General features: G+C 42.1%; 1 protein-coding gene across 2 annotated transcripts in view; it reads left to right on the top strand.

The window, feature by feature from the left end:
- Window positions 1–10,528: 10,528 nt before the first annotated feature.
- The window catches only part of CYTH3 (cytohesin 3), an 84,858-nt gene continuing 71,999 nt past the window's right edge, over window positions 10,529–23,387 (top strand). For both annotated transcript variants that reach the window (XR_003369737.1, XM_026650673.1), the window contains exon 1: window positions 10,529–10,661. Coding sequence is in view for 1 of the 2 variants with exons in the window: in XM_026650673.1 (XP_026506458.1) it covers window positions 10,637–10,661 (25 nt within the window). In the remaining variant the exon portion in view is untranslated. The remainder of the gene's footprint in view (window positions 10,662–23,387) is intronic.

Raw genomic sequence — 23,387 nt, 5'->3', positions numbered from 1 at the left:
TACTAAAGTCTAGGTATATGGCTTTATAATGTAAAAACGGCAAAGAATGTTATTGGATTTTTTTTTTATTTTTTTTTACCTTTTCAGTTGACCTTTCAGTACTTGTAGTTAAGGAATCAAATGATTGCTTAAGTAATTATGAGCTCTTTGTCTATTTTAAAATATATGTATCTCAGCTCTGCTAAATCTGAGTGAAATACAACCATGATTTGAAAAGGGACGGGGGAGCAGTTTGTACAAAATATGGCATAATATTCCATGGGGATATTAGTGGCTAGGAAAAAAAGCCATATCAGGAAACTGTTCTCTGCAAATCTTGGCTTGCAAAAGTTTGCAGGATAGACCAAGACATTGTGAACATAAGGATGCACAAAGGAATGTCTAAAGAATATTTTATGGAAGGATTAGTCTGTGAAGAAGAAAAAAGTTATATATCAGGCAGGTTGCAAAAGGTTTTTCCTGTGTGTGGAGGAGACTGTTTGTTTGATTTTCTGTTTATTGAAGAATTGTTAGTCAGCTGCAGATTTTTATAACTGGTCTTACTACAATTTTGTTTTTATGATGTACACATTCAGAAAATGTGTCATTCCCTTATTCATCACAGCATGTTTGAAATGTCTTTCCATTTTGATTGTGCTGCTAGCATATGATGTTAGACCTGTTAATCTTTATATGTTTTTAACAAAAGCAGGTTGACCAATTCTGTTAAAATGTTCTAAGTTTTTATTATTTAAAAAACAAAAACAAACAAAAAACACGTTCCCAGAATCTCCTAAAATTTTGGTATTGTTTTTCATTTATACTCCAGTAAATGGAGATATGGTATTCTGTGCAAATTTATTGTTAAAACAATATTCTTGGAAATCACGTATGTTGTCTTAGATTGTTTTGGGAATTAAAATAGTGCATTTAAATTTAAATAGATATTTAAAATAGGTGAACTAATTTTTATTTTTCCACAAAATAAAAGAAATATAGGTGTGATATTAACAGAAGTCTTTGGACTCCAAAATTCTCTTCACCATCTTTGTTTCATCTAGGGTACTTGGGAATTTGCTATTTATTGCTGAATGCTGCAGCTGATGTGGAAAGTCCCCTGGGAGATCTAACACCTGTGCAACTTGCTGAGAATTTTGGTAATGAAACTATAACTAAGTTCATAAGGATGCATGTTAAAAAACTGAAACTTGAAAATAAAATGTTTGCCTGACTATGTAAAGCATAATAGCATTTTCCAATGTATCTATTTTAATTTTGTACATTACACCTATTTTAAACTTTTGACATTACAGTGCTGCTTTTATCTGAGACATGGCAGCTTGCCAACATTAGTTTTTAGTGGTAAATTCTGCTATGCAGACCTGAAAGTTTTATATCTTAGGCCACTTCCTTCTGTTGTTTTATCCTCTTCCTGGTTTTGTCTGTTCTCAACCAAACATATAAATGAAAGGGTACATATAATCTCCTGTATATTAAAACTGACACTGTTTAGTTTTTAGGTATAAAAATACAGAGAATATTGATTTCAGTTGTATTAACACAGTGAATCATATTTTTACACTGTTATAAATTGAGATGTTCATCAATTTGACTCCTAAGTATTTTCTGGATTATTTGTGTGTGACATTTTTTAAGACAAGATTTTAAGAAGTGACTAATGATTTTTGGTGTCACCAAGTATTTGAGTGCCCAACCTGAGACCCCTTAAAGGAGCTGCATAATCAAAGTGCTGAGCATTCACCCTCTGAAAATGAGGCCCGTTTAAATTAAGAGAATCTATTTCTTGTATATTGTATGCTTGAGATCATAGAACTCCCATTCTAACTCCCATTCTTATTTACAATGTCACCAGAAAGTGAAAACAGGCGTTCGCATGGGATTTTTGTAGCTGGCATTGCAAGGATTTATGTGCCAGATATGCTAAACATTCGTATCCCCCTTCATGCTTCGGCCACCATTCCAGAGGACATGCTTCCATGCTGATGACGCTCGTTTAAAAAAAATAATGTGTTAATTACATTGGTGACTGAACTCCTTGGGGGAGAATTGTATGTCTCCAACTCTATTTTACATGCATTCTGCCAGAAGCTCAGAATGGGTGACAAGGGATGGATCACTTGATGATTACCTGTTCTTTTCATTCCCTCTGGGGCACCAGGCACTGGTCACTGTCGGACAACAGGATACTGGGCTAGAAGGACCTTTGATCTGACCCAGTAGGGCCATTCTTATGATCATATTTTCCTGTTATAGTAGTCTCGGATGATGACTCAACACATGTTCATTTTAAGAATACTTTCGCTGCAGATTTGACAAAACGCAAAGAAGGTACCAATGTGAGATTTCTAAAGATAGCTACAGCACTTGACCCAAGGTTTAAGAATCTGAAGTGCCTTCTAAAATCTGAGAGGGATGAGATGTGCAGTTTGCTTTCAGAAGTCTTAAAATAGCAACATTCCAATGCGGAAACTACAGAGCCCTAACCACCAAAAAAGAAAATCAACCTTCTGGTGGCATCTGACTCATGATGATGAAAATGAACATGCGTTGGTCCACACTGCTTTGGATTGTTATTGAGCAGAACCCGTCATCAGCATGGTCACATATCCCCTGGGATGGTGGTTGAAGCATGAAGGGACATATGAATCTTTAGCACATCGGGCATGTAAATATCTTGCGATGCTGGGTACAATAGTGCCATGCGAACATCTGTTCTCACTTTCAAGTGACATTGTGAACAAGAAGTGAGCAGCATTATTTTCTGCAAATGTAAACAAACTTGTTTGAGCAATTGGCTGAACAGGAAATAGGACTGAATGGACTTGTAGGCGCTAAAGTTTTATATTGTATTTTTTAATGCAGTTTTTTACATAATTCTACATTTGTAAGTTCAACTTTCATGATAAAGAGATTGCACTACAGTACTTGTATTAAGTGAATTGAAAAATTCTATTTCTTTTGTTTTTTACAGTGCAAATATTTGTAATAAAAAATAAAGTGAGCACTGTGCACTTTGTAGTCTGTGTGGTAATTGAAATCAATATATTTCAAAATGTAGAAAACATCCAAAATATTTAAATAAATTATATTCTATTATTGCTTAATTTTTTTAATCATGCAATTTTTTAAAATCAAAATCACGCTTTTTTTAATTGCTTGACAGACCTAATTTTTATCTTCTCAAAGGTCAAGAGATATGTTTCATTTAAAATAGTAAAACAGCTTCTTATCGATACATTACATGACAAGCAAAAACAGCACTTAAAAGATGTTTGATTTCTTAAACCTGAGCTATTGTGTTTACTTCAGATTTTCCATACAGTTCTTTTACGTCACTATATTGACTAACTGAAAGATGCAAGCACACCTGAAATTACCAAGACAACCAGCAAACATGAAATTCTGTAAATATGTTTTTACAATTTAGATTAAGTATGATGCATATTTACAGCATGAGAATGCCAGTAAATAAGCCAGAGGAAGTGACTGTAGGGGTGTATAGTTCAAGTACTGATGAAGAAATAAGAAAACGACAGATAATGATGGGCTAAGACTTTCCTGTTTGGAATCTAGCATGCAGTGCTACTTAAAAAATATATATAAATTAAGTTCCTTGTTTATATAGACCTTATATAGAGGGGTCCTTTAACACAACTGGTGAGTTGAAATAAAACTATTTTTCTTATTTTTAACAATAACAAGAGTAACATATGAGACCATGAAGTGTTTGCATGACTGTTGTTAAATCATGTGAGTAACTGAAATACAAAAATAATTTAAAATCAAATAATTCCAGTTTACTGAAGATGTGGAACATATATATTCAGTGGGATGTATTGGTCCCCTTCAAGTTAATGCTAAAACTCACATTGGGTTCAGTGGAGTTAGTACATAGGACCTGATCCTGCAAATGAGTGACTGACATGTCATGTGAATAGAGATGCAATGGGTTTACTTGTGTAAGAGAGGACTACCCCCTTGAATAAGGTTTTGCTCTCACAGTGATTAAAGATAAGAAATAGTAGTCCAAGTCCCTTCTTCTGATACTGAAGTCTGTCTGATGGTATAGTGAGAAGTATTTTGTTCATTTCTGCCTAGAAAAATACAATTCTGAGTATTCTCAATGCTTTTAGAATAAAGATCATATAATTTCCCATTACTGTCTATTTTAATGCACATTTCTATAGCTAACACTTTTGACTCAAATTGTACTATTTACAAAAATCTAACAGCATAAAATGGAAACTTATCAAAGTAAGATTAATCTTGCTTGGTTTTGTTATGCTTGTAGAAAGAATTACCAAGATGCTAGACAGAACTTGTTAAACAGTGAGAAAGGAAGCAACACTTGATTTTTTTTTTAAAAAGTTCTTTTCATTCCATCTCTGTTACTGTTTTCTTGATATTCTGTGTTGTCCTCTCATTTTCTCTAGTAGGTAGGTAATCTTTTTAATGTCCCACAATAAAAAAGGGATGAAGGGTAAACTTCCAAAATAGCAGAGGGGTTTTTTGGGGGTTAAAATGCAGCCTAAACAGAGGGCTAACTAAAGGCTTAAGCCATAGCCCCATCTTGACTGTGGGACTTAAGTGGTGCATATGTCTTGTCCTGACCCTCTGAACAGGGGTGGGCATCAAACCAAAGGAGCTCCTGGCCCGTTACGCTGGAAAATCTGAGGTAAATTACTGCTTAATGGAAATTCTTAACCAAAAGAGAGGGAAGAATGAAACAAAACAAAAATGCCTAAAAATAAATGAGAAACTGGACTGCCTCAAAACTCAGCAAATACCATCACTGTCACAATTAATGGGACTATCTCTGCTAACCTCAAAGTTCTTGGAGGATGTCCTATTCTCTCCCAAAGATAAAGAACAGAATAAAAGACCTATTAGAAAATTATTTATGTGGAATGACAGGTTCTGAAGAGCATCAAATATGAAACTTCTGAATCTAAAATTGACAAAACATAGCTGTGTGATAAAAACTGAGACATGACTTGATGGGCGAAGGATCACAAGGAAGAATTTTTTTATTTTTTTTTTTTAAAGGCAGCCTCTACAAAGGTGTGGATTGAAAACTGCATCACTATGTAAAGGAAAATAGAGTGCCTTGAACGCAAACATGGCAGCTCTTGGAAGTTATGGAGTTTCAGGTTGAAGAAGTTGAGGGATCTGCTCTTCTGCCTGTAGAAGATGCAGATTATTAAACAATTGATGATAATTTAACATTATTATTATTTATTATTGTTATTATTATCAACAAAAATAAAATACTCTGAACTTAATCCTTTACATTTTCAAAGCTGTGTAGATACTGTAATTAACTAATTCTCACTCCTGAACTAGGCAGCACCACAGCAAGGCATTATTATTAACCCCATTTTACAGATAAAGAAACTGAAGGACAGAGGTAAAAGGGTTTGATCTTAAAAACTACTGACATAATTGATCGTTAGTGTATAAAGATTAAAGGGCCTGATCCTGTCAGCGCTTGACATGCAGAACTTTCATTGAAGTCAAAGGGAGTTCTGTGCATAGGGTCTCTGCAGAACTAGGCCCTTGGATAAACATATTTACAGTAAGATAGATATATATGAAAAGTTTAAAAGTTTCTAGAAACAGCTACCATTGTTTCAATACCATACTCAGTGAAACAGCCTGAAAGCAGAGATTATAATTTTTAATGGTCCTTCCTAGCAGGAGCCCTTATTGATGGTGCACTGTATGATCGGTCTAAAAGGAACAGCTTTCCCATGAGAAAGTATTGAAAGGCAGATAGTTTCCAAGTTGCTGTTGGGTCAGTTCTATTGCTGTGGTTAATTTAACAGTTGGTGTAAATTAATAACATTACAATAAAATTTGATTTTTAAAAAATTATTTCATTTACCATACAACTCTGAAACTGTCTGATTTTTCAGCACCATCTATAGAAGTTTTTATAAAATATCCTATTACTGTGGTATCTGAACACTTCCTAATGGGAATACCAATTCTTTCAATTGTACTTTGTATCAGAAAATTGTTGCTTTTTTTGTTATTAATATAAGACACCTTGTTTTCTTTTTGGGCACAATCCTGTTCCCTTTGAAGTCAATGGGAGTTTTGCCATTGAATTAATGGGAGGAGGACTGTACTGTGTCTTACTCTTCTTGGTAATTAGAGGCAGTGATTAGAATATCTTATTATTGTGCACTGGAGTTTCCCTTGCAGCAAAAAAAGTATACAGTATTAACTTTAAGGTTAACTGAAACAGCATGAAGGGGGAAAATAGTTTGCCAAACACAAGCAGTAAGGAACTAAATGTTATCTAAAGCAATACTACATAAGAGATAAAAATAAAAGCCTAAAATCAGTGTACTTGAATACATTGAAATACAAGTTGAACAATCTGAGCATTAGAATCCAAAGGCCAGTTCCTCATTGTGATGTTCTGTACATCATGGGAACACCCTGCACCCCATATTCATCCTTATAAAATGATTGTGTGGTATCTATCCAATGCAAAGTTTGTCATGTTGGGTGTCTGCGGAAGGCTCATGATGCACTGTTAGAGGTTGTAATTTCATGTATATAGTTATGAGGCTGAAAATGTGTCCTCGTGACTAAACAAGCCCAGACAAAAACTCTCCCAGAGCAGAGGGGCAGTTCACACCTCATCAGGGCATGTATGGGACAAACCCAGCCCAGCCTTACAGGAACAAAGTACACTGGCCTAGGCAACAACAAAGGATCTGTTGGACTCTCAAGTGAGTCACCCCCCTTCCTTTGGTCAGTTTGGGACTGCGATGAGGTAATGCTCACCAGACTTTGAAGTGGGGGGGCAAAGCCAAGAGGGAAGAAAGGACACGATAAAAGGGAGAGATGTTTGCCATGCTCTTCTTCTCTCTTCCACCTCCATCTACAGACATCACCACCAAGCGACTGAAGCGCTGATCAGAGGGGAGAGCCTGGCTGGAGGGCAACCAGCCAGCTGTGGTGAGAAGCATCTCAGTTTGTAAGGGCACTGGAAATTTTAAGATCAGCCTAGAATGTGTTTTGCTTTTGTTTCATTTGACCAAATCCGACTTGTTGTGCTTTGACTTATAACCACTTAAAAATCTATCTTTGTAGTTAATAAATAAATAAATTCTACCTGAAGCAGTGCATTTGGTTTGAAGCGTGTCAGAGACTCCCCTTGGGATAATAAGCCTGGTACGTATCAATTTCTTTGTTAAATTGAAAAACTCATATAAGCTTGCAGCGTCCAGCGGGCATAACTAGACACTGCAAGATGGAGGTTCTGTCTGGGACCAGAGATATGGGCTGGTGTCATTCGGTTGCACAATCCAAGGAGCAGCTTACATTCCAGAGGCCATGTGTGAACAGCTCAGGAGTGGGGGTTCTCACAGCAGAGCAGGGTAAGGCTGGCTCTCAGAGTCAAGGATTGGAGTAATCTAGCAGATCACCAGTCCAGATCATACCAGGGAAACGTCACACTCCTCTGGTGTAAATGGTCATAGCTTTCCCACCTTGTAAAATGTCCAAAGCTCCAGTCACTTTATTTCTTCATTCAAACTTTTTTGCTTTCTAGTTTTAAAGATCTTCTTAAAATTCCACTATGTAATGCAAACCCTTTAAAGATGTATCTCCTTCCAATTAAATGCTATAATGTTGTACTGTGTAATCATCCCACTATTTTTGTGCCAAGTTATTAAAAATGTAATAACGTGTAATTACAAAAAATAGAATAGGAGGACTATTTTAAAGGATTAGTGAGATTTATATGATTTTGAAGTGAGCAAAACTGCTCCTGTGAAGAGAGGTTGCCTGAACCAAACCTCAGCTCCAAGCAAAATTGACTATAATGACCACCTATAAACAAGGGTATTATAAGGTAAGTACCACTGACATAGTTTCATAGGCTGCAAGCCGGCCCATACCAGCTTACAATGGGAAACTAAAGAGCCTTTCCTCTTAGCTGACCCCTTTCCCTACAGTTTCTTCCTTGTATACAAAAATTTACATGAATTATTTTTTTTTTTTTAAAAAGAGGAATATACTCTATCCTCTACTGCCAGAACTGTTCTATTCACATTTGTGGGGGTGGAGGCTGCAGTCCTACCACCTGTGGCACCTATGAAAGGCCTAAGATTCTGGAGACAGTGCTAAGGGCCTGAAAAATCCCACAAAAGCTTGAGCCTCTGGTCAAAAGCCTGTAGGCAGGTATAGGCTATCTCAGAGGTGGGCAAACTACGGCCCGCGGGACCGTCCTGCCTGGCCCCTGAGCTCCTGGCCGGGGAGGCTAGCTCCCGCCCCCTCCCCTGCTGTTCCCTCTACCCCACAGCCTCAGCTCACCGTGCCACCAGCACTCTGGGTGGTGGGGCTGGCTCTGTCCAGGCGGTGGGGCTGCAAGCTCCTGCTGCTCTGAGCGGCATGGTAAGGGGGCAGGGAGCGGGGGGGCGTTGGATAAGGGGCAGAGGGTCCCAGGAGGCAGCCAGGGGACAGGGAGCCAGGGGGCGGTTGGATGGGGTGGAAGTTCTGGGTGGAGGGATCAGGGGATGGGAAACAGGGGGGTTGGATAGGCATGGGAGTCCCGGGGGGCGGGCAGGGAGCAGGGGGGTTGGATAGAGGGTGGTGTCCTGGGGGGGCAGTTAGGGGTTGGGGGGTTGCAGGAGGGAGCAGTCAGGGAACAAGGAGCGGGGGGGGGTTGGATGGGTCGGGAGTTCTGAGGAGGGCAGTCAGAGGGCAGGAAGTGAGAGGGGGCAGAGGCCAGGCTGTTTGGGGAGGCACAGCCTTCCTTACTTGGCCCTCAATACAGTTTTGCAACCTCGATGTGGCCCTCGGGCCAAAAAGTTTGCCCACCCCTGGGTTATCTGGTGGTGCTGTGACCCATGCAAATGTAGAAAGGTGAGCCTCCGGCACGTATCAAAATGTGTGATTCACCCCCATAGAGCAGCAGTTCTCAAACTGTGGGTTGTGACCCCAAAGTGAGTTGTGACCCCATTTTAATGGGGTTACCAGGACCAGCATTAGACTTGCTGGGAACCAGAGCTGAAGCCCGAACTCCACCCCCACCAAGGTGGTGGGGCTCAGGCTCCAGCCCCCTCTCCCTCCACCAAAGGCAGTGGGATTCGGTCTCCACCCGCCTCCCGGGGTCATATAGTAACTTTGTTGTCAGAACAGGGTCACGGTGCAATGAAGTTTGAGAACCCCTGCCATAGAGGGTCTTCCTCTCTACCAAAACAGAGGCCCCCTGAAACACATAAGGGACTCCACTGTAGACACCAAAACCCATATGGCCCCTCCTTCAATGTTGAAACTGTGGACCTCTCTGACTTGTACAGGGCATCCTGCAAATGTTAAAATGGGGTGAGCCTCATGCAGTCCTGCAGCCCAGATTGGATGTCATACATTCAACTGGGCTGCAGGAATAGCCTCCACCTGTCCTTCACAGCTACCATAATGCTTGCTGGGGAAGCAGCCTCCTTTCACCAGGAGAGAGCTGCCAAGAAGAGCAGGCAAGCACCTGCAAAAAGTGCCAGTATTTGCCCTACGCTCCCCACCAGACTCTTCTATCCACCTAGCTCCACCTCCCATAAATCCTGGCTTCTCTCAGCTGCCATCTTCCCAAGCTATTCCCACCCACCCCCAACTCCCTTAATTTACCCAGGTACCCCCCTAGACACTTCCACAAACCTAGCTACCGCCAACTTCTCAAACACCCCCCAACAGCTCCCAGTTATCTCAACCTGCTGCCCCCTCCAGCCCTCCCAACAAACCTAACTAACCTCTAGCTTCCCTCCCCCAGTTATCACCAAGCTATCCCCAGCCACACATACAACAGTCCTCAGCTTCCCCTTAGACTAGGCTCCAGTTTATCTCCTCTCCCCATTGGACACCTCTACAAACCCAGCTGCTGTTAAGGTTGCCAATTTTGGTTGGACATATTCCTGGAGACTCCAGGACAATAGTGGAGGGTTGGCAACTCTAGCTGTTGTTAACTGCCCTCCCCCCCAATTGCCTCAACTCATCCCCCCAGACATTCCCTACCTACTCCCCAGATGCTCTTCAGCACCCACCACATTTTGTGCAGCCCCGTATCCTCCTCCCTCCCCCCCCTGCTTCGGGGGGCAAGGTGTATTGAGCTTAAACTGAAGTTTAGGCTACAAATCTACATCTACCAATGCTATGCAAAACATGTAACGACATATAAACTCTCACATGGAGCTGTACAAAATTTGGCAGCTAGGGGAGGAGCAGGAGCTTTATCCCTTCCACGGGGGGAAGTGTGTGTGTGAGAGAGAAAACACCCCCCGGCAAGAGCCCTGTTGACACTGGAAGGGACCCCAGGCCAGCGGGGTGCCCCTTCCCCGGCCCCCAGAGAGGGGTGGGCGGTCGCTGTGCCGCTCCAGAGTGAAGGCTGGGGATGAGGCAGCCCAGGGCTGGGCCCGGCCCGCCTTCCCCCTCCCACTCTTTGTGGGTCACATGAGAGGGGGCGGGCGGCTTGGGGAGAGGCAGCAGCTGCTGCTGCCAGGGCTGGGCTCGGGGCGGCTGCTCTGTGTGTGTGAGTCTGAGGGGGGCGACGGGACGGGAGCTGGGGAAACCCCCGGGCCTCGCTCAGCCTCTGCCGCTCCCGAGGGTCCTGCTCACGGCGCCCGACATGGACGAGGAGGGCGGCGGTGGCGGTAAGTGGCGGCGGAGTTGGGGGAGGCGGTAGAGGGGGGCTGGGCCGCCGGGTGTTGGCTGGGACACGGTCTCCTGTACCTGGTCTCTCGTGCGTGAGGCTTTGAGCTGGGGGACACGTCCTCCCGCCCCCGGCTTTCCCCGTTTGGGCGCTGTGTGTTTGCTGGTGGGGAGGGCAGCGGGTGTCTCCCTCCCTGTCTGGAGCGTCCTGCTCCCCGGGAGACGCCGATCCTGTCTCCCACGCACGAACAGCCCACCGCCGCTGCGCCCTCCTTGCCATCGCCTCCCACCCGTGCTGCCCCTTCTCGTAACACTGACCACACCTTCCTGCCTGCCCCCCACCCCATCTCTTTGCTCCCCTGCAACCACATACCACTCCTGCTGAGCGCCCTGGGATACCCCATGACTCCCATCCTGCTCCCCGCATCCCCGACTGTGCCTCCCCCACATCATCTTTAATGCAGAGCACTTACCCGGTCCCCCCACCCTGCCGTATTGTCCTTCTTACCCTTCGCCCACTTGTGTTCCCCACCATACATCCACTTTGCCCTTCCTTCCCTCCTCCACATAACAATCCCATTCATACACATCTCTCTCAGCCCCCACACTATCCCCCACAGACCTTCTTTTTACATATTTATTAATGTCTCTTGGGGAAAACCAAGGGAAGTGACTATAATAACAAGTAGTGAATAGTTTTCAGGCTTCTACATCCTGAATAAAGAGGAATGTTGTTGGAGGAGAAATGGGCCTTATCCTTCTGGCAGGGATGTGCAAGTACTGCCAGTCTTTGCTGATCCTAGTCTAGGGACATTGCTCCTATTAGGATTGACTTGCTCAAGTTCCATGTGCTAATGACAACAATAGAGGGCTCTGTGCACCCTAGTTTATGAATCTCTCCTACCCCCCAAAAGGTCAAACATTTCTGAGGGAGGAAAAATGAATGCACACTTGCTTAGGGTCTGTGAGAATGCTGGAAAAGAGAAGTCGATTTAAACACCCTGACAGTAGAACTCACTGTGTGCATCTACATTTGGCCAGCTCTCACAGTTGACTTGCCCCCATGGTGTTATATTGACAGCCAGTTGTTTGTTCTTGTGTCTCAGCACAGTGAAATCATTGCACACTGTATGCAGCTGCTGCTCCTATCAAAAATTGTGTGTGTTTTGCAGTAAATAATGTACAGTGAAAAGGCTAATTATATTCTGCAACAGCCCTGCATTTGTGTGTAATTTTAATGTAGGTGCAATGATAATCACTGAGTGGTTCATCCAGTTTACACAAGGTAAACAATTTCCATAGGTAGTAATGTAAATGTTTCCAAATCCACATCTTAGAAAATCAGGACATGCCTCTTTCACCATCTTTTAGTACAATTGTGACCTTTCAGGGGTTAGTTTGTACAACTACATGAGCTAATAGACCCCAAACAGATTTGCACCAGGGCTTTCTCTGTTTAATCTGAAATGCATTGTCTGTGTGAAGCTTTTTGTCTGACCAACCAATTCTCAATGCTATCACTAATAAGGATGCTGACTAACTGTTGTCCATATCAAAGGTAGTTTTTCAGGACGAGGTTGTTAATCAAGATGTCTTCCAAATAAAATAAACAGTAATTGTGTATGGATGAATATATTTGTTTCATTATAAATATGTCAAGTAATGAGTGGTAAGATTAGTAGTTGTAATGTGATTGCTAGCTCTTAAAATAGTAAGGGAAGAACTCTGAAATAAAGTGGGTGTGGTATTTGTTTTGACAAGTGGAAAAAATGCCATGATGCATCAGTAACATCACAGAAAAATATCCTACGAACAGTCTGTCTGCAAACATCAATATTTCTCAGTAATTATTTCCCTCAGCTGTTTTGTCAATAAGATACGACTTTTCTTTAAAAAGAAGAAAAGGGAAAAAAAGTGGTTTTACTACTACTAATAGTAATGGGAAAACACTGTAGTAAATAGCAGAAAAATAGTAAATGAAAGATTTAATGTTTTAAAACAACTTGATATTACATCAAGGGTATATCGGCAGTATATCACTGAATTTTCATGTATATGAAGGATACTTTAATATGCTTGTTTATTGACATTCAATCCATCTAATATAGATATTTTTCACTTGTATGAGCTTGAATCATCAAAAAAAAAATAACTTTCACACTGCAGAGTATGTGGAAAAATTGGTTTCTTCAGCCTTAAGGTCCAGTTCTGCAAGGTGCAGAGAGCCTACTTTGAGGTTCTGAGCACCTTCAGTTCCCATTGAGGTACATTGGATTTGAAGTACTTGGCACCTTGCAAAGATTGGACCCTCAAAATGGATCTACTTATTACTGAAAAAGTCACTTCTATTATTCTTCTCGGATTATTTGTCACATCTCATTTAATAAAAAATGTACTATTCAGGGTGGTCAAATTATTGGATAGTTTACAAGTGTCCTTAGTCAGCGTTATAATATTACAGATCCAAATAACTGAAACTGCCCCGTCTCTACATTAAGCGTATTTGAACTCTTACATTAGCCTTTTGTGATTATTACACTTATTTTCATAAGAAAAAGCCTAATCCTGGTTTCTTTTCTTGTTCAAAACTTCCATTGGTAGAGTAGGATTAGTTTAACATTATTTTAAACTAACTAGATTTTGGAATGACAAGTGGTAAGAAAATTGACCATATCATGACAAGAGATTATATATACAGAGTTAAGTGTCAACTTGAAATCTAGTCAGTTTTAAAATGAATTAACAGCAGTTTTAGCTACACCTGCCCTGAGACTCCGTGCTGATTTCTGAGCTTTTAAAATGCCATTTTTACTATGTTAAAAATAGCTTTCTCTTGCCTGTCGCTGAAAGACCCACATAAAGAGGTGTTCAATTCATAAAAATAAATGAATTTATTCAGTGGCTAGGGCATTGGACTGGGATTAAGGAGACCTGAGTTCTGTTATCAGCTCTGTCATTAGCCTGATGTGTGAGCTTGAGTTCACCTCTTTGTGCCTCCATTTCCTCATCTGTAAATGGGAAAAATTATATGCACCTCTTTTAGTAAAATATTTCGAGATGTGTGGATGAAAACCGGTATGCATTATCATTAAAAAGGAAAAATAAAATTTGATAGAGAAGCTGTCAAATGTAGGACATGCTCCCTACTAGTTTAAACTCTTCCCCCCCACCCCTTCCCGGTAGTATAAATGTGGGCATAAAGGCCCATGTCATACCATCTATTATCACACAAAACTCCCGTTGATTTCAAAGGGGCTCTGTGCATGGAATAGGAGTAAGATATGATCCAAATTAATTAGTGTTTTATTTCAGCTGTCTGTTGTGTTCTAATTACAAGGCTCTTTGTACTTAATTCAGGAAAAGATGTTGATTCCCCTTCCTTCCCCAGCTTGAAATGATGTCTTTTATTACTTTATTAGACTGAAATGTCACTTGCTGCAGTTAGTATGGTGATAGTATTTCATTTGGGTATCTGAGGTCCTTGCATTTGGTAGCAGGTGTTATGCTTGTGTAGTGATAAATAATGAAAGTTTCTTTTGAGATAATTTCCAGGCCTTAAAATTCTTAGTCAGATCAGATCATTCTGCATAAAAATTTATGGCAGAATATGGCTCCAGTTATTTTGTATTAGGATCAGTTCTAGTTCTGTTACATTCGTTTTCTTGAATTTGATTCCAGTGCCACTTAGGCAGTTGTTGCATATTCTCTCCCATTCAGGTCATCAGGAATTCTGCTTATGAAAGGACTGCAAGATCAGTCACTTACTCTTTTTTTTATTTGTAGCTTTTTTTTTTTTTTTTGGGATCATTGGTTTTTAAACAAAGTAAAAGTTAACTTTATATAAGGTGCTGAATTCACAGAGATACAAATCCCTTCACCCTTCCCAAACAGCTACAGCACAAGCAGTGCAATGTAAACTTCTCCATACTGTTCCCTAAACTGTGTACTTCAGTCCTGAACTCTGAGGCATTTCTTTGCATGAAAGAGTAATTCAGTATTCAGGTTCTTTCAATCCTTGACCTCTCTGCTGGAACTGCCAACGAGAATGCCAAGTGTGGTGTTGGTTGCTGTGGTGTAGGCACCTGCCCAGGAGGAACTAGACTGAAACCACCAGCACGTTTCACACAGGCCACAGAAGAACAGCTTACTGACGAAGCAAATGTAGTAAGTCTGCTTTCACTCTGTCTAAATGGAAAAGCACAGTTATCATCCTTTAACCTACAAATGGATAAATTTAATAATAAAGGCAAAAGTGCCCTGAGAAAAACAGGTAAAAGAATTAAAACTGGTTTTCAAAAAAAGTAATTTAAGTATGGTAGGAGTTAAAAATAAATATTCTTAGGCTCAAGTCAACCTTTCTGTGTCCCATATTTTCCATTTCTCTGTAAAAGCCTGTGGAAGGGAGAATATGCACTGAAAAATCCATGTGAACTGGAAATTCACTACATCATATATTATACACAAATATTTCTTTTCTGTGTTTGGAACCATAACTATATGCTGTATTCATATAATATGATATGCTTAAATTCCAACAGTAACCAAAAGGTATGTTAACCAGCATCTATTACATATGTCTAATTTCAGAGCACCAGGTCTGGATAACTTGCACCTGTAGTTTTAAAGAGTTGGTTAAGAAGCTCTCTGAGGATTGATGTTAATTAAAAAACAAAAACCTGGGGAAATTCCAAATAGAGAGAGCCTGGGTTCTGCCAATAATTAAAAAGGGTACATGGGATGACCTTGGTTTAGACTGGTTAGCTGGACATTGATCGCAGGCAAAATAATGGAGCAGCTGATATGAATCTGAATCAGTAAAGTACTAATGGACAGAAATATAATTAATATCAGTCAGGATGGTTTCATGATAAATAGGCCTTGCTCTTTGATGTAATTACAAGTTTGGTTGCAAAAGATAACTGGTCATGTCAAATACCTTATAGAATTCTAATATATTACATGATATTTGGATTAAAAAATAGTTCTATGGGAAATCAGCATGACACATTAAATGGATTAAAAACTAGCTAACTGATAAATGATTCCCATTAATCATTTATATTTTTAAATCTAATGGGGAAATCTTAAGGATTTGTTCTTGGCCCAGTGCTATTGAATGTTTCCTTTCAATCATCAGAAGAAAACATGAAATAATTGCTGATAAAGTTTGCAGAGATTGCAAAACTTCATGAGGTGGTAAATAATGAATAGTCCCTTACACATAGTTCTTTGGATGTCATGATGCAATGAAACAATATGTATTAATATAGACAAGTATAAGGTTATACATAGAGAACAGGGGATTATATAGTGCAAAGCAGTGACAGGGGATAATGTAGATAACCAACTGAATGTGGGCTTCCATTGCAATGCTATGGCTAATGTGATCCTTGGATGTACAAACTGAAGAATATAAAATTGGAATAGGAAGATATTGCCTCTGCATATGGCATTGGTAAGATCACTACTGGAATACTGTGTCCAGGCCAGGTGTCAACACTTTTTAAAAGGATGTTGAAAATTTTTTAACGGGTTCAGAAAAGACCAATAAGAATGATTTGATGTCTGGCAAGCAGATCTTACAACGAGAGACTTAAGGAATACAGATTATTTACTTTGTCAAAGAGAAAGTTAAGAGACAATTTGAACATGGTTTATAGGTACCTACACAGGGAGAAGATAATACTAAAAAGGTCTTTAATCTCTCAGACAAATATATAACAATATCCAGTGGCTAGAAGAATTCAAACTAGAAGTAAGGGGCAATTTTTAAGAGGCTAGGGCAATTAACCATTGGAACAACTTACCAAGGAGTGTGGTAAATTCTCCATCACTTAGTCAGTGGAGCTATGACTACACTAACTGAGGATCTACACTTTTTAAAGCAAGATTGGATGTCTTTGTAGAATATATGCTTCAGTTCACCCACAAGATGAACTACTCAAACCCTCCCTCTTTGTGCCTCTGCTTCCATCTCTGCATAGAATCTTGCCGTTTTTTACACTGGAGAATATTGACAAAATGTGACTTTCCTCTTCCCTCAGCTTGCCTTTTCTTCCCCCTCCCACAACTCTTTCCTTCTTCCCTCTCACATGCAGAAGTTTGCTGTCCTCTAAACCAGCATTTTTCAAAGTTCGAATCAGTCTCGGCATGTAAGGCACTGGGTCTCTCTGGTCAGCACCACCGACTAGGACATTAAAAGTCCCGTCGGTGGTGCTGCCCAGCTAAGGCAGGCTAGTGCCTACCTGCTCCGACACCGCACTGCACCCCGGAAGTGGCCAGCAGCGAGTCCGGCTTCTAGGCAGTAGGGCCACGGGACTCCACGCGCTGCCCCTGCCCCGAGCACTGGTTCCACACTCGGCCCAGGAGAGCTGGGGTTGGGGGTGGGGACGGTCCCTGCGGGCAAGAGCCAGGCAGAACTGCTTGCGTGCCTCTGCCTAGGAGCCGGACCTGCTGCTTCAGGTGCAGCGCGGTCCGTGGTGCCAGGACAGGCGGGAAGCCTGCCTCTGCACCCCAGCTGCACCGCTGACCAGAAGCCACTGGAGGTAAGTCCACGCCCCAATCTCCTGCCCCAGCCCTGAGCCCCCGCAAACCTGGAAACCCTTCCTGCACCCCAAACCCCTCATTCCCAGCCCCACCCCGCAGCCCTCACCCCCGTGCCCCAGCTCTGAGCCCTTCCCACACTCCAAACCCCTCATCCCCAGCTCCATTGGGTTGCAGGCATCAATAATTTTCTTCAGTTGGGTCCCCAGAAAAAAAGTTTGAAAACCACTGCTCTAAACTCTCCACTTGCCTCAATAACCCCATTCCATCTCCCGATCTTTCTCATGTCCGTTCTCATCCCTTCCATTTCTCCTAACCTGTCACTCTCCTCTTGCTCTTTCCCCATACAACATAAACATTCTTTAGCCTGTCCCATCTTAAAAAAAATCCCATCCTTGCCCCCCCAACTTACCTCTCCATCTGTTGCCCCATCTCCCTTTCATCACCAACGCCCCCCGCCCCACCTTCCCACAAGCCTTCCTAACTAGCTCCTTTCTCATTCACTGTGGACAACTGCACCATCCTGCCTGTCGCTGAGGCCTGTATCTTGGGTGTCATCTTCGACTCAGACCTCTCTGTAGGTCCTCACATCCAGGCTATCTCTAAATCTTGCTGGTGCTTTCTGCATATCATCTCTAAGGTACTTTTCGGTCTGTCTGCGCAGCTAAAACTCATGTTAAGGCTCTTATCTTCTTGTCTCAATTACTGCAACTTCTTCTCTCTGGCCTTGACAAATGCAAACTTGCCTCAGTGACATCCATTCAGAAATCGTTCTCCTAACCTGTTGCTTTGACCGTGTCACCCGTCTCTTTGCATCCCTCCATGGGCTCCCTCTTTTCTATCGCATCAAACATAAGCCCCTTGTCTTCACTTCCAGGGCCCTTCATAGCCTACCTATCATCTCTCATCCTTTGTTGAGATTTCAACTCCTGCTCTGATTTGCCCTTAGTGCCATGTTCCATTGCTCACTTGGTTAAATTTTCATACACACACCCCATGAACATCCTCGCACTAACACTTTATTCTCCTTTAAAACTCTCCTTAAATCTCTCCTTTTCTTTGGTGCTTTCCCCCCCCCCCCCCCCACAAAAAAAAAACCAAACAAACAAACACACCCAAAACAACAGCTAGGCTGTTAGTGTGCTACCTGTCATGCTGACCCCTGTTGTCTAGTTTCCTTGTACTCTCCTGTGTATCTCTTTTAGGGTTGCCAACCATCCAGGGTTGTCTTGGAGTCTCCAGGAATTAAAGATTAATCTTTAATTAAAGAGTATGTCATGTGAGGAAACCTCCATGAATACATCCTACCAAAACTGGCAACCCTAATCTCTTTGTTCTCTCTTGTTTTATACTTAATCCTTGCTCTGAAGAGTTTATATTGTATCTTTTTGTGCAGCGCCTCCTTGAGTGCATTCTTTCAAGGTATAGTCGTTGGTTATGTTATCACATAGTATTTCTTCTCATGCAACATGTGCATCAGGATGGACAATGAATGAGACAGTGGACTGTGGTGATTGAATGAGGCAGGGTTTCCCCAGGTTAATTAATTTCAAAAAGTGTATGGTGTACAGCAAATGAAACATCCCCTGTATGATCCTTTTCTCCTTTTAGTTCTAGAATTCAGCAAGATATTTAAGTATACATCTTGGTGAAACATTGGCCTTAGTAAAGGGTGTGAGTGCTGTGACGTTGTGCAGTCTATATGGTTTTATAAAAACATAATAAGTGAATATAATATAACTGGAATATGCTTCATGCAAAAGGTCTCTTGTAAGGTATCATTACAAAGCTTATAATCTACTGAGTGTGATCATCCCATTTGTATAAATGTACCACTCTTGTATCTAAAACTAGAAATATGAAATATAACTCTGAGGGCCTATTGTAATTATGTAAAGTGTGGGCCATTAATGATGGTTTGGAATCTTGATGACTCCCATTAACAGGACCATTATCCGCAGATGACTGTGTTTACCTGTGAGTCTTCCTGTGTATGTGTGTGCTGGCAAGTGAGTAATGAAGTCTTGCAGTGACATGTGATCATGTCACCTGAACTGGAATCCATCTTTAACCTGGTGCTTTTCCAGTGAGGGGGGGTGAAAACCCAGAGGGACAAAGGGTTCCCGCCTTATGCAAAAGATATATAAAGGGGTGGAAGAGAACAGAGGGGGGAGGAGCCATCATGAAGAATCCCCTAGCTATCACCTGAGCTGCAACAAGAGCTGTACCAGGGGAAAGAATTGTGCCCAGGCCTGGAAGGTGTCCAGTCTGAGAAAAAACTTACTGAAGCATCTCTGAGGGTGAGATTATCTGTATTTAGTTTGATTAGACATAGATTTGCGCATTTTATTTTATTTTGCTTTGTGACTTACTTTGTTCTGTCTGTTACTACTTGGAACCACTTAAATCCTACTGTCTGTATTTAATAAAATCACTTTTTATTTAGTAATTTACTCAGAGTATGTATTAATACCTGGGGGAGCAAACAACTGTGCATATCTCTCTATCAGTATTCTAGAGGGCGAACAATTTATGAGTTTACTCTGCATAAGCTTTATGCAGGGTAAAACGGATTTATTTGGGTTTAGACCCCATTGGGAGTTGGGCATCTGACAAGCACACTAAAGACAAGCACACTTCTGTGAGCTGTTTTCGGGTAAACTTGTAGCTCTGGAACAAGTGATTCAGACCCTGGGTCTTCGTTGGAGCAGACGGGAGTGTCTGGCTCAGCAAGACAGGGTGCTGGAGTCCTGAGCTGGCAGGGAAAACAGAAGCAGGGGTAGTCTTGGTACATTGGGTGGCAGCTCCCAAGGGGGTTTCTGTGATCCAACCCGTCACAAGTGCATGTGTAGTTAATAAGGTACATAGGCACATGCTGAACCTTCCGGATAAAAATAACTATTTAAGAACTGACTCATTCCCTGAGCACATCTGTACTGTGCTCTGATTGAGGCAGGAATATATCATATGTGATCATGTAATTAAAGGCACCTGGGAGCAGAGAATAAGGTAGTCCACACAACTTTACTTGGGCATTCCTGGGTTTGAGTGCTTCACTTTGTAGTCTCTTCATACGAAGTAGTTATTTGACTTGTGTGCATCTTCATTAAAAATCATGCAATATTAAAATAACTTTATTTTTAACATGTATGTATAGTTTTCAAGCAAATATCTGGCAAAGTGATTTTAATTTTAAAAAGAATCCAACAGTTTCATGGGAAAGCAAATTTTTTGGACAGCACTGTTTCCTTTTAGCAGGGATAGACATATAAAATCCACTAGAAAACCATTTGTTTTGTGGTCCTTTGAGATTTGTCTGAAAAAGGAAGTGGTTTGACCTATTTGGTTGCTATGAAGTAAAAACATTCTTGTTTTTGGTGAACATCTGTGTAACGTTTATTTCATTACATTTTGGAGATCTTTTAAACCCATAATTTGATGATAATATAAGGTTTAATTAAAAGAAAACTAAGTGCTAACATAGTTATTTCCCCAGTTGCATTAAGTACTGGTATCTACTTGTAGGTAGATTTTTTTTTTTTATTTTTATTTTTTTAAACAATTTTAAGCAGACAACTTTTCTCATTAAAAGTAGCATTATAAAGATGATCCTTTAGTACATAGACATAGTAATATTTCATCATTTTTCAGAAAAAAAGCATCTGTTAGATTCCATACTCTCGTGTTGTGATGCCAGATTATGTTGATCAGTTTCTTGTCTGGTCATTCAGTTTCCCTTTATATAAAAAGCTCAATAGGAACTCACTGAATGAGAATTTGGTATGTGGAAAAATTGCAGGACTGGGTCTGTAATCTCCTCTAGGATGGAAAGGAAGTCCTGAAGGAGACTTTCTTGACCAGACAAGAGTGTCGGAGCCTTCCCAAAAGTGAGGGGGGCCAGACCCCCTTCCTCTTCTCCCCCCCCCCCCAAGGCTCTGCTCTCGGACCTTCCCCCTACCCCAGCCCAGAGCCTTCTCTTGCACCCCAGAGCCCACACCCCCAGCGGGAGCCCTCACCCCCTGCCCCAGCCCGGAGCTTTCTCCTGGAGAGTGTGGGAAGGTGCCAGGCGGCGCCTCTCCTGCCCACCCATCCGCACTTTACATGCTTCCCCTCTCGCTATCCTCTCCCCGCTTTGCCCCTTCATCTCCCTCGCTCCTGCTGCTCCTCCATATTGCCCTTCCCCCCGGCGGGATGCGTTCTGCTCCCAGCACTGTGCAGAGAACCAGCTCCTGGTTGGAGTGCTCAGCTCACCAACAGTCTGGTCAGCAGGCTCCTTCCTTCCACCACTGCCTCTGGCTGAGCCGGCAACACAGAAAAGCCCAAGACCCTCCGGCCCAGGGTGCTCGCCAGGAGGAGCTCTGCACAGCACTGGCACAGGGAAGCCTCTCTGCCCCTCAGCTAAGCTCTGGAGTGGCGGGGGGCAGAGAGAAGCAATTTCCAGCCTGTTCGCGCCCCGACTTTGCATCCCCCTGGGCAAGGGCTCAGCATCCTCTTCACCCATCCCTGCAGTCAGATTCCCTGGGCCCTGGTGCACAATGCATCCTTAGAGCTTAACCCGTTTCTGCCCGTGCTATAGAGTCAGGGTACAGGTGGTGGCTTGGTTATGTCGGTGGCCAGCAGCAGCCTGGAGGTGTTAGCTGCCTTTTGACACTGCAGGCAGGAAGGGACAGGTTGCTTCCAGTCACAGGGAGTGGGTGGTGGTGGGAAGAGATGAGTTCTGCAAAGACACGGGTCAGGTCATCCTTTCCTCTCCCCACACCCTGCGGCTAGAAGCAGCTCCCATTCCTTCCCTGCTGCACAGTGCCGAAAGGCTGCTGCTGGCCATGTTCTGGTATGAACCGGGGCAGAAATCTGGGGAGGGAGGCATGTGACCCTGCGTGCCCCCCCACGTCGGGAAGATGCAGCGCCAGGTACCAGGAGAGGCGGGTCCATCCCAGGGGCTCAGCCAGGCATGGAGGGAGAGCAGAGAGCTCCAGGCAGGGAGGGGAGGGTCGGTCAGTTGTCACCCCTCCCCCTGCATGTGAGAGATGTATGGAAGTGTTTGAGTGACCTCACCCTGTGTGAACCCTAAAGCCTTAAAGATAGGAAGGTAAATAAAAAGAATCCAACTATGCAGTATTTCTTTTTAACAGGGGCTCAGTCAACTTGATGTTAATATGAACATTTGGACTGCATAGTTCTGAGTGATTGCCGTTGAAGTCGTTTGAGTATGAGTAATTTTACCAGGTGTCCCGTATTCAGCATAGGGAAATATGGTCACCTTAGTCGTGACCCACTTTGGGGTCCCAAGCCACAGTTTGAGAACCGCTGCTCTAAATCATTAATGAAAATATTGAATAGTACTGGACTCCAGACTGACCCCTGTGGGACCTGTTATGACAATGGAGCCTACAAATTTACCCACATTGTGAGCTCATCTGTAAAATGTATGTAGAAATTCATAAAATGTTACAATATTCTGTGATAACAAGGGTTGATGGGGGGGGGGGGAATACAAAAGGGAGACAAAATAACTGAATTAGTCTAAATAAAAAAAACAAGTTAGTCTGATTCAAAAACTGTTAAAATTTATGCTGGTTAAAAAGAAGAGCTGCCGAGCCAGAAGTTAATAAGCCAAAATTAGTATGTCCGATATTAAACTTAATTACTAGACAAAATAATAAGGGAAATGGGCTATTTCCACCATCACTCCCTTTTTGGGTCCTTAAAAGAAAAAAAATTGTGGGGAAAGTAAGAAAAAACAAAACAGAAGCTATAAGAGCAAGCTTCACTACCATAGCTGCCTCCTCAGCTGTTTCTTGGGACCCTGGGCCTTCATCATCCTGATCCTGAGAGATGTCCTGGCCAGAGAGGGGGGGACCACCCAGGTGGTTTTACTACCCCTACCAAGTCCAGCTGAATCCCAAACACCACCTGGGATGACAGTTATCACCATCTTTAATATCATCTAAGAGACTCAAACAAAACTATCTACAGCTAGATAGAAAAGAAACAAGGGATGTTGTTAAAATGAAAGCCTTAATACTTTACATTTCAAATGCGTTCGCTGTCTTTCATTTTCTGTATCTTTGATAAAAAGTTAAAAAGGTTTTTAAGCCGGCTGAGTGAGGTCTCTGTATACCAAGTCCCAGACCTTGTTTAACACCGTTGAATGATGGACAGTGATTGAATTATGTTAACACCTT

This window comes from Terrapene carolina, unplaced genomic scaffold, assembly GCF_002925995.2.
Source record: "Terrapene carolina triunguis isolate 2854851 unplaced genomic scaffold, T_m_triunguis-2.0 Scaffold93, whole genome shotgun sequence".
Lineage (NCBI taxonomy): Eukaryota > Metazoa > Chordata > Testudines > Emydidae > Terrapene > Terrapene triunguis.
This window is presented reverse-complemented; position numbering and strand designations above follow the sequence as displayed.